Source organism: Nelumbo nucifera, chromosome 3 (genome assembly GCF_055504915.1).
Source record: "Nelumbo nucifera cultivar China Antique chromosome 3, China Antique-T2T, whole genome shotgun sequence".
Lineage (NCBI taxonomy): Eukaryota > Viridiplantae > Streptophyta > Magnoliopsida > Proteales > Nelumbonaceae > Nelumbo > Nelumbo nucifera.
In genome coordinates, this window is record NC_142651.1 from 28,751,764 (window position 1) to 28,763,078 (window position 11,315).

The 11,315-nt window shown below is 45.8% G+C and overlaps 2 protein-coding genes across 4 annotated transcripts; one reads left to right on the forward strand and one right to left on the reverse strand.

Moving 5' to 3' along the window:
• Positions 1-1,094: 1,094 nt before the first annotated feature.
• LOC104606813 (1-aminocyclopropane-1-carboxylate oxidase homolog 1-like) lies at positions 1,095-2,544 on the forward strand. Its single transcript, XM_010272229.3, has 2 exons — positions 1,095-2,062; positions 2,166-2,544. Exons 1-2 carry the CDS (start codon positions 1,226-1,228, stop codon positions 2,439-2,441), a joined length of 1,113 nt encoding a protein of 370 aa, XP_010270531.1. The 5' UTR covers positions 1,095-1,225; the 3' UTR covers positions 2,442-2,544.
• A 165-nt stretch (positions 2,545-2,709) lies between these two features.
• LOC104606888 (uncharacterized) lies at positions 2,710-5,577 on the reverse strand. 3 transcript variants are annotated; one of them, XR_736877.3, is made up of 9 exons: positions 5,368-5,577; positions 5,009-5,252; positions 4,662-4,872; positions 4,123-4,193; positions 3,952-4,029; positions 3,444-3,483; positions 3,273-3,360; positions 3,109-3,164; positions 2,916-2,997 (listed from the first exon to the last, which is right to left on the reverse strand). XR_736877.3 is itself a non-coding variant. In XM_010272413.3 (8 exons), the coding sequence occupies exons 1-8, from the start codon at positions 5,431-5,433 to the stop codon at positions 2,921-2,923; spliced, it is 879 nt and encodes a 292-aa protein (XP_010270715.1). In that variant the 5' UTR covers positions 5,434-5,577; the 3' UTR covers positions 2,710-2,920. The 3 variants fall into 3 exon arrangements, 2 of the variants coding, with proteins under 2 accessions (XP_010270715.1, XP_010270645.1); XM_010272413.3 differs by lacking the exon at positions 3,444-3,483 and having other exon boundaries at positions 2,710-2,997; positions 4,662-4,860; XM_010272343.3 differs by lacking the exon at positions 3,444-3,483 and having other exon boundaries at positions 2,710-2,997.
• Between the last annotated feature and the right edge of the window lie 5,738 nt (positions 5,578-11,315).

An 11,315-nucleotide genomic window follows, 5' to 3' on the forward strand; every position in this document is an offset into this window, starting at 1 on the left:
TAAAATAGATTGCAAAATATATACAAATTTTATTTACAAATATACATATACATACTTTATACATATATACATATATACATAATTAGAAAAAATGATATTTGTATATAAATATAATATACATGTGAGTATTTTTTTCCGGTGGGATCAGGCCCAAGTTGAATAGGGTTGGGGTCAGGCTACCCTCATTATAAGCCCAACCCAAATTTAGATCAGGCCTGAATTTTCTGGCCCAGGCATAGCCCATAGCCCAAAAACTCAGATACAATCAATACAAAAACATCCGAGTTGCATCGCTAGTTTCTGGTATATTATGATATGATAAGTGAAAGTGCAAACCATGAATAATAAGGTTTTCAAACCAGACCAACCTAAACAGGCTTGACTCCAGCCTGCCTTGTCCCAACAAGTTCCATTACCCTATCCCAATCTTATTATGATCCCATCCCACCACAAGAATTCTACTCATGTCTACCCACGTAATACTGCAGCGACACTTCCTATATAATATTATGCACGGGAGATTACGTGGATAGACGTGATGATACAAATCGCGTTGAAACGTGTTGGGAGACGAGGAATTTTTTGTGAGGAGGAGATGCAGACACGCATCCGCCATACACCAAAGCTGATGCAGGGAGTCCGGACTATGTGATTTATTTGATGGGAGATATTCCCAATGCAAGGTTGCAACTTACGAGAGGCTATTCGAACAGTGTAAGCACTGGTTTGCACTGACCTAAGTCAAGTTTCATTGTACACGCAACGTCGTCGCAACAAAAAGCTTCGTCCACAATAACCACCCTCTTCCATGTACGTATAGTCGTTCGATTGTAATTTTTTCGGTGCCTAGAGATAAAAGATTCAAAATTAGCGGTTTTAGATGGGATCTACTAGATGCACCGTAGTCAATCATTGGTCTTTGCCGTCTCCCCACCCCACCTAACCGAGAAAACTTTCAATCCTATTAGATTGTATATGCAATCACTTTTAACGGTGGATGATGAATCCACGCCTCTTGTTTTTGTCAAAAATAAAAAATTCCCAATGCTAAATGAGGTGGCTTTAAATCCACCGTGAAATGGTGATTGTACCGAGCGAAAGTTTGCTCCCACCTATACTATACACGTTGACATTCTTTTGATTCGAGTTCAGAAGTGTCTCAGCTCTCGACTTCTACAGAGACGAAGAGTGAAAAAGGAGGAAGCAGAAGCAAAGCAAAGCAAAGATGATGACCAACGCTGACCCAGCGTATGATCGAGCATCGGAGGTCAAGCAGTTCGACGACTCTAAGATCGGAGTTAGGGGCCTCGTCGAATCCGGCATCACCACCATCCCTCGCTTCTTCGTTCACCCATCCGACACCCTCCCTCGCCCTTCTGGTCCCACCACCGCGCTTCCCTATGAAATTCCCGTTGTCGATCTCTCCGGCGTCAACTCCGACCGTCGATCGATCATCATCGACCAAGTCCGAGCCGCTTCCAGTAAGCTGGGCTTCTTCCAGGTCACCAACCACGGCATCCCCACCGACGTGCTCCACCGCACGGTTGCCGCCATCAAGGCCTTCAACGAACTTCCGGCGGAAACTAAACCGCAGTATTACCATCGGGACATGAGCAGCGGCGTATCGTTCTCGACCAATTTCGATCTCTTCCAATCCAAGGCGGCGAGTTGGAGGGACACGCTTCAGGTGAGGCTCGGTCCTACGCCTGCGGATTTCGAGGCTCTTCCGGAGGTTTGTCGGACGGAGGTGACTAAGTGGGACCAGCACATCCAACGGCTAGGAGAGACGCTGATGGAGATTCTGTCGGAAGGGCTGGGGTTGGAGCGTGGAACGTTGAAGGAGCTGTCGTGTTTGGAAGCGAGGGTTATGGCGGCTCACTACTATCCCTATTGTCCTCAGCCCGATCTGACGTTTGGGATTACATCTCACACCGATCCAGGAGCGTTGACGGTGGTGTTGCAGAACCACATCGGAGGGTTGCAGGTGAAGAACGGTGGAGACTGGGTGGACATTAAACCCGTCGACGGTGCTCTCGTCATCAACGTCGGCGACATTCTCCAGGTATTTCCTCCCTCGTCCGATTGTTGGTCTTGAGTTAGCTTACTTGGCTGAACTCCCATCGAGCTAATGACACTGTTTGCTTTGAAATTTGGTGGCGTTTCAGATATTAACGAATGACGAGTACAGGAGTGTGGAGCACCGAGTGCTGGCCAATCCGTTCCGTGACCCACGAGTCTCGATTGCCATTTTCTTCAATCCAAGCAAAAGAGGTAACTTGTTTGGACCACTGCCGGAGTTAGTATCAGAGGAAAAGCCGGCGCTTTACCGGCCGTTTCAATTCTCGGAGTTCATGAGAAGGTTTTTCACAAAGGAATTAGATGGGAAGTCCTTGATAAACTACTTCAGATTGTCTGAAACAGAAGACCAAATTGGTGAATGAAACAACAGAAATTGACGTACTGGTTCATGTATTAAACTATTCGACTGTGTTGTATGCTTGTATTCAAGGCCCCATTGAGTCTTTCAGAAACCTTTCTCTCTAATGGCTCTTTCATAGAACAGAAGTGCAAGTTTAACGGAGCTTAGTTTCTCTTCACGGGTTTCCATGCAAACAAAGAAATCCCAATGGCCACGGTGGGAGAAGAATCCTCAACAAAATCAGTGAGAGGTATATGCTAAACTGTATAAACTTTGGAGTAGCACAGAAATAATCTCAAACCTCACCGTCCATAACCAAAATCTATTAAAACTGAAGACATTTTGAGGATACAACTCAACTCCAGCATCTACTAATTCAATCCTACAATGGGTTATTACATGTCAGAAAAATTGTTCCCAAAAATTTGCTGCTTAATTAGTTCTACATAAGCCGAAACCTTGCAACTCTCTGAATTGCCCTTTGGATTGTTCTCTGAGAGATCATCTTTTGCCCTTAGCTGCCCGTTGAAGCTGGTCCATAATTAGATGTGCTACGGACTTGTACCCCTCTTCTCGAGCTGTAGATTCCATTCAAATTGCAGAAGAAACCGGATTTCATTAACAAAGAAGAAAAAGGGAATGCAAACAACAAATGGGAGACATGATACATAATTGAATTCTCTTCAAACCTTTGAAAATGGCTATCCCAGTAGGCACCATCTTTCGCTTCTTCAGACATAATGAACTATAAGAGATTGTTTTCATTAATTAGTTCTGAATATAAAATGTAAAATGTGCAGGCACGAACGAGAATAACTCATGATTCTCAAAAGGGTATGATGATAATGAATACCTATTGCATATCCAAAATGGATTGATTCCTTTTTCTTCTATGCAGTGTGGGCACATCCATTCCTTGTTCCGTTGCACCTCTTCCATGTCTACCATAGGATTTATCAAGATTAGTTTCTATTTTCTTCTGCTAGTGGGGTTTTGGTGGAGTAAAAATTTCTTCAACCTCTACCTTCGATTACAGTTGGGAGGTGTTTGTCTTGCCGTTTTACCTTGGGTTGATCAATAAAAATTTGTGTGAGAGAGGTTTTCTCTACTTGAAATGTTATGAAAATATTTGATTTAATTAATAGAAATTGGTATTTCTACCTAAAACACCAAATTTGATGTTTCTCACATCCATGCATTTTTCTAGTTGAAATGATACTTGTATATGATGTAACAACACATGTTTCTCACAAAATTGTATTTATCAACCCAAAATGCAACAAGGCAACACAATACCACCCCCTTGATGCTTGGTTAGATAAATAGAAAATAAGAAAGAAAAAGAAAGTTGGAGGAAAGTTCTTAAACAAAATTTGTGAAATTTCTTGATAAGATTCCCTCAACTTTCTGTTTCTATGCTTCTCTCTTAATTTCTTCAAACCAAACACAGACTAAAAGACCCAGAAGTGGTAATCTTAACAATTCCATGTTTATCTTTTTCTTCGTCTCCTTCAAATGGGCTTGTTACTTACCTTCACCATATCTAACTTTGAGACAAGCTCGACAAAGGACACCATTGGTAGAATGGCACACGGAACAATCTGTCTTCCCTGCGAAGCAAAAACATAGAAAATTAAAAAAAAAAAAAAATCCAAACAATTCCAAAACCAAAGAGAAGAATTCCAAGCACTCGCAGTACTTACCCAAGCATGGCTGATCTATATCAAGATTTCCGCACCGCTTGCAATCTTCTTCACCACACAATTTTTTTTGCCTGCATCAATGTATTTGAATTGCTTTTAAACAGTGTTTCTAGGGAAAAATAATATAGGTTTTGCCTGCATCTATAGGTTTTGGGTCAATGCCCAAGAAGGTTGTTGTTTGTTACAGAGAAATTAACTAATGGTTCTTAAACTAATGGGCATTGACCCAAAACCTATAATATGCCTATAGACTTTCTTCAGTTAAAGCATTTTACAAACAGGATGCAGCCATAAACTTTGCAGCCTAATCATCTGAACATGAATATGTGATTGCTTATAAATTCCTACCAATTTAATTGGCAGCTTGCCTGCTAGTTACACAATCCAGTCCAGACCTCTTGGCACTCTTATTGGTTAGATTCTAGCTAAATTCTACTGGAATCTACTTCAAATTCATACACAGACAGCACAGCACAGAAGTTCCAAGGAACAAGTAATAAATAGTTTGGTAATACGTAGATAGAAAAGTGTGAATGAACCTGCAGAAGTGGCAACAAATTCCGATAACGGGGTCGTAGATGCTTCCCCTGGTTTTGCTATCACAACGGCGAGCTAAAACATCGGGAGAAAGTCGTCTTAGCTCTGAAACATCTACATTCACGAAAGGTGCGTTCGCTCGCCTCTTTTCCTCTCCTTCTTCTCCTTCCCCTTTACTAAATAACCTCCGGGGCTTCGATTCTGAAAGAGCAACTTCGGTAGACCCAAAGAAGAGGGGTGACCAGAAAAAGGAATCAGAAAGAAAAAAAAGAAAAAAAAAAGAAAAAGAAAACAAATGAAACTCACTTATTCACTCAATATAATAATGAAAGAGAAATGGGGTTACGACCTTCTTGAGATGAAATCGGGTCACCGAATTTTCCCTTCAAACGATCAGAACGACGCAAAGAATGTAGCTCAGACTTTGGGTCGACGGATTTTCCTTTCAGTCGATCTGAACGGCGCAAAGACGTGCATCCGTAGACTGATTTTCTAGGGTACTTACGCACAGGAGTCTTGGCGGATTTCGCAGGGGAAACAATAGCTCGAAGTTCACCGACTTTCTTCTCCAGTCCGAGAGACGCCAAACGAGCCTTTTACCCCATTTTTTATGTTTCGAAGAATCAAATTGTTCATCAAAAGCAAAATCAATTATATCCAAGTAAATGCCAGTGAAAATAATTAACTTTTTTGTTTGAAATTGCTTACCTGGTTCTCTGATATTCGGGCATTTCGGAGGCTTTCGTAATCGCTCATTGCTCTAAGCCTCCCCATTGTTTCAGACTTTCAGTTTTCAATGCGAAGGCTTCTTAGATTTCTTCTTTTAGTGTTCACTGGACTACAGAGAATCGGAGAATCAGACTTCAGACAGCGGCAGTGTTGTGATGTGGGTTTCCAACGGCTATTTGTTGCATCGAGGCCGCGTAAATATGAAAATTGAAAAAAGTACTCAAATAAATGGTTGTAGATGCGTCTTCCTCCACCCGATTGGCATCGAATGATGTTTTTGATCTCTGACATGGATATCATATGATACTGATGCACCAACACACTCTCAAGTCTCAACCGTATGATCTGCTTGAGATTGGAGCATGGTCTTAGATGGGTCCACTAACAATACACGTGGTAGATCTGGATATTATTTGGATTCAGAAAGATAATGTACTATCGATTCTAGCTGTTCTACTTGCTAAATCAGACTCGACTCGGCTGCAGTGACGGAATCCGGAGCTGAGTCGGATCAATCACTTACCAACAACACTAAGTAGGGACACGTGTCCTGAGACATTCTTTCTACCCATCCCGACCTCGAACATAACCCATTTTAAACCTCCCGCCTGAACATTGCCAAAACCCTACCGCAGTACCGCTTGGACGAGTTCGCATCTCCGCCCCACCGCCTGTCGCCCCATAAACGCCCCACACAACGTTCCCCTGCACATGCCACGCGGTGGGGCGTTCCCGTGTGCGGGGCGTCTCATTAGCCCCAAAACGAGTCCAAACCTTCTTTCTTCCATATTCCCGCCCCTTAACTTCAAATCAATATTTTAAAAAATGACCCAGAAATAAAATCATTTTAGCCACCATTTTCTGGGTTGATGGATTGATTGTTCAGTTCGAACGGATGATCGTTCTGACAAATAAATTAAAAAAATAAAAAATAATTAAAAGTAAAAAATTGTCAAAAACTGTTGAACGGAGTCGACGGTTTGATCGCCTAGGTCAATAGAACCGATTGCTTGAACGGTTCCTAGGCCGAATGGTCCAACCGTCCGGGTCAACAGGGGTTCGAAAACCTTGCCTGAAATCATGTCTGACCCTGTTCCACTCCCCTCCGCCCGACCTCAAATCTAACTCCATTTCTAGCAACGACGATCACTCCAGCTAGTTCACCATTACCAGGTACACTCCAACTCATATTTTATTTTGATATTTGGTTTTTTCATTTCAAATGAAAGAAACCCTCGTTTGATATTTTGTTTTTCATTTCAAACTAAAGAAACTTTTTCCCCTCTTTCAACTCCCTCTCCAGCATCGGCAATCACTCCAACTAGTTCACCATCATCGGGTACTCTCCAACCCTCGTATTTTGTTTTGATATTTGAGGTCGAGGGGGCGGAAATATGGGAGCAAGGTTTTCGAACTACCGTTGACCCAGATGATTGGATCGTTCAACCCGAGAACCGTCTAGACAATAGGTTCCGTTTTACCCTCAAACCGTTAAAAAATCAACAACCCGTTGATCCGAGCGGTTGAACCATCGACCCGTTTAATGATTTTTGACCGCTTTTATTTTTAATTATTTTTATTATTTTTAATTTATTTATCAAAATGGGCCATCCGTTTAATTTATTTATCAAAACTGATGGCCAAAATGGTTTCATTTTCAAATCGTTTTTCAAAATATTGTATGGGAAAAAGGAAGTTTGGCAGGATAAGCTAACGGCCGTCCTATTAGCCCCGCACGCGGAAACGCCCCACACGCAGAGCGTCCGCCATTTGTCCTTTCGCACGTGGTCGGCATTCTCGCATGCTAGCCCAAAACCGAGTCAAAACCCTAATTTACTTGTTTGTCATTTCTACATACCCGCGTGCTTGACCTCCCCTGACTCCATTCTTCTGCCCTCACCCGAGCTCTCCTTCTCCAGCACCAGTGGCCACTCCGGTGAGTTCACCTTGAGCAGGTATTCTCCAAAGATATTGATCGTGCTCTGAGAAAGAATTATTCTCACCCAAAGATGAACAAACGTGGTAAAGCAATGGCCAAATCCACCATGAAAGCAGTTGTTTCTAGCAAGGGAAACGGTAACTTTACTTCGAGTCTTCCTAACTAAAACCTGATAAATATCGATATAACTTTATTGCAGGTGACTCTGGCAAACCAAGGAAGATATCAAATTACGGGATTGAAAGGCAACCAAGAAGTGAGGCCATTGAAGCTGCGTCTTCGTACAAAACAGAATTTCCACATTTCGCAAAACTTTATGGAAAGTCCAGAAGAAGCCATATGGTGAGTTCTGGTCCTTATATTTTATTCACCAAAAAAACCGAAAATTCTGAAAATGTAGTTACTTTAATTTTGTTTTCTTCACACCTGATCTGATCTGATCGCCCTTTTGCTTAATTTATGTTGGGTGATGAAATAATCAAGGTTGTTCCAAAGGCTGTAGCAAGAAAAGTTGGGATCACAGGCAAGGGAAAAGCAGTGCTGTTGGATCCTAAAGGAAGGTCATGGCGTGTGAGTTTCTCTCCAAGAACGGATGGTCGTGTAGATATTATAAGTGGGTGGGCAGATTTTTGGAAAGCCAATTGATGAGGGCGGATTTGGCCCTCCAATGATATTGTGACATGTAGCATCTCGGAACAGCTGGGTGACATCCGGAATCACTTAGGCAACAACTTAGCCAAGATGATGGTGTCCCGAACTGGCGACCTGGCATAAGCGTCGACCTGGCAACCTGGCACAGGCGCCGACTTGACGACCTGGCATAGGCGCCGAACTGGCGACCTGGCACAAGCGCCGACTTGGCGACCTGGCGCAGGTGCCGAACTGGCGACCTGGCATAGACTCCAACCTGGCAACCTGGCACAGGCGCCGACCTAGCGACCTGGCACTGGCGCCGACCTGGCGACCAGCCTTTATGCCGAACTAGCGACCTCGACCACAACTCAGGTCGGCTAGAAGCACCTCGTCACTGGCTGAAGTGACCTCGACGCAAGGAGCGACCTCCCTCGAGGGCGTGCCGGCTTGACTGAGGTCCAAGTGGCGACCTGCGAGACGTGCTCGCCAACAAATTCGGCACGCATATCCCAACACTCCTACGATCCTTGGAAGTTGGCCCACGTATCAAACATTCCGGAGGGTGGTCAACGTGCATGGCGGTTGCCTCCGGGAATCTCGAACCACTTAGACGACCTTGCGGAAATCTCGGATACGGTGCGTGAAGCCCACGCCAAACAATGCCTATATAAAGGCACCAACCCCAATGACATGGGGGGGGGCAAGTAAGCTTATTCTAGCTCTCATACTTTGTGATTTTTAGCTCGCAGTCTACTATGAGAGTACTGACTTAAGAACCGGAGTGACCTCGCCGGGTTAGCCACCTTGGGTCCTCTGACATTGATTCCTTGCAAGTCTCTAAAGAACTACAGAGCTCAACAATCAATCCAGCTCGCCACCAGGCAGCTCGGCAACTAATAGGCAGCTCGGCCCTCTGGTTAGCTCGGCAACTAAAAGGCAGCTCGGCCCTCTAGTCAGCTCGACACTCTAGTCAGTTCGTCACCTAACCTGCCTAACTCAGCCCAGTCAGCTCGTCACCTAACCTGCCTAGCTCGGCCCAGTCAGCTCGTCACCTAACCTTCCTAGCTCGGCCCAGTCAGTTCGGCACCTAACCTACCTAGCTCGACCCAGTTAACTCGGCACCTAATTTGCCCCAGCTCGGCCTAGTCAACTCGGCATCCAGGTCCTCATCCAGCAAAAGTTCACTTCGGCCTCGGAGTCATCGGCCACTTGGAAGCACACCAAATGACGAGGTACTTAGAACAAAAAATGGATACATCAATTGGCGCTGTCTGTGGGAAACGCTACAAAAAACTAAGTTCTCATCTTCTGAAAGGCTAATTCCTCTTCTTCCAGAAAGCTAAGTTCTCACCTTTTAGAAACAAAAGCTCTCACTTTCTAATTTTCTTTTTTTATGAACTCAAAGACTAAGCAGGAAGTTGATGGCCAATAGACTAAGCAGCTCTGCCGACTTTATTTCAACTCGGGTAAAGCCTCATCAGTCCTCTTCGCGAGGTACCCTTTACAAGATGAGCTCTTCGTGGCTTCCGGGGGAGTTGGCAGCCAACGAACTGCATGGACGCCCTTTCTAGTCGAGCCTTCAAGGGCTCCCGCGCGAGCTGGTGACCTAAAGTCAGTAGTGTTGCCCCCGTAGGTCGAGCTCCCAGTAGCTTTTTGTAGGAGTGGGTGGCCGACGTCATTAACGAGGCTGATGCAGCGCAGCCGTAACTCCAAAGTGCCGAACTGATAAAAGACTTCGGAACCACATAAGACCCAGTCGCCTTTTCGGCATGGGCAAAACCAAGGGTAAGGAGAGTGGATTGCGAGTTGCTCCTAGAGCCTAAAGGGTAAAGTGCCGAACTGATAAAAGACCTCAGCACCACATAAGACATAGCCGCCTCTTTGGCATGGGCAAAATCAAGGGTAAGGAGAGTGGACTGCGAGTCGCTCCCAGAGCCTAAGGGCTAAGGTACCGAGCTGACAAAAGACCTCGACACCACGTGAGACCCAATTGCCTCTTGCATGGACGAAACATAAAGTAGTTCGCATTCAGCACGAGAAAACAAAGGAAAGACTAGTTCGCTCTCAACACCATGAAGGATGCAAACTTGATTTCTTCATAGCCGACCTCCACCTCGGTTGTAGGCTCCGCATCAAATTCACTGGCTGGGACTAGTTCGAAGGGCGCGGCATCGAAGTCTACCTAGGTGGAGCGACCTGATAGAGCAGTCACACAGAACCCCCTCTTAAGAACGGCATGGGGAGCTTCACTCTTGAGGTACTTAGCCGGATCGCAGAACCTCTTGATGGTCACATCCCTAATAAGGTAGATGTCCTCGGGGTACTTGCTCCACCTCTCCTCGAGTAGATGAATTCACTCTCGAGCCCCGAAAATAAAGATTGCAAGATCCTGCACAAGGCAACAAACACTTGGGCTCTTCCAACTTGAGAAGCAAATTGGATCGACGCTTACAAGCTCATCGAATTAGTCATTCCAGGCCAAAAGGAGCAATCTACTCCCTCCGCCGAGTTACTTTCAGCTCGAGAGTGGGGGGCAATCGATGAGGGAGGATTTGGCCCTCCAATGACATCGTGACATGTGGCATCTCGGAACAACTGGGTGACACCCTGAACCACTTAGGCAACAACTTAGCCAAGATGATGGTGTCCCGAACTGGCGACCTGGCATAGGCGTCGACCTAGCGACCTGGCGACCTGGCACAGGCGCCGAACTAGTGCCGAACTGGCGACCTGGCACAGGTGCCGAACTGGCGACCTGGCATAGGCCCCGGCCTGGCGACCTGGCACAAGTGCCGAACTGGCGACCTAGCACAGGCGCCGAACTGGCAACCTGGCACAGGCGCCGAACTGGCGACCTGGCACAGGCGCCGAACTAGCGACCTGGCACAGGCACTGACCTAGCGACCTGGCACTAACGCTGACCTGGCGACCAGCCTTTATGCCGAACTAGCGACCTCGACCACAACTCAGGTCGGCTAGAAGCACCTCGTCCAGGGCTGACCTGCAGCACCTCGTCACTGGCTGAAGTGACCTTGACGCAAGGAGCGACCTCCCTCGAGGGCGTGCCGGCCTGACTGAGGTCCAAGTAGCGACCTGCGAGACATGTTCGCCGACAAATTCAGCATGCATATCCCAACACTCCCACGATCCTTGGAAGTTGGCCCACATATCGAACATTTCGGAGGGTGGCCAACGTGCATGGCGGTTGCCTCCAGGAATCTCGAACCACTTAGACGACCTCACAGAAATCTCGGATACGGTGCATGAAGCCCATGCCAAACAATGCATATATAAAGGCACCAACCCCAATGACATGATGGGGCAAGTAAACATATTCTAGCTCTCATACTTTGTG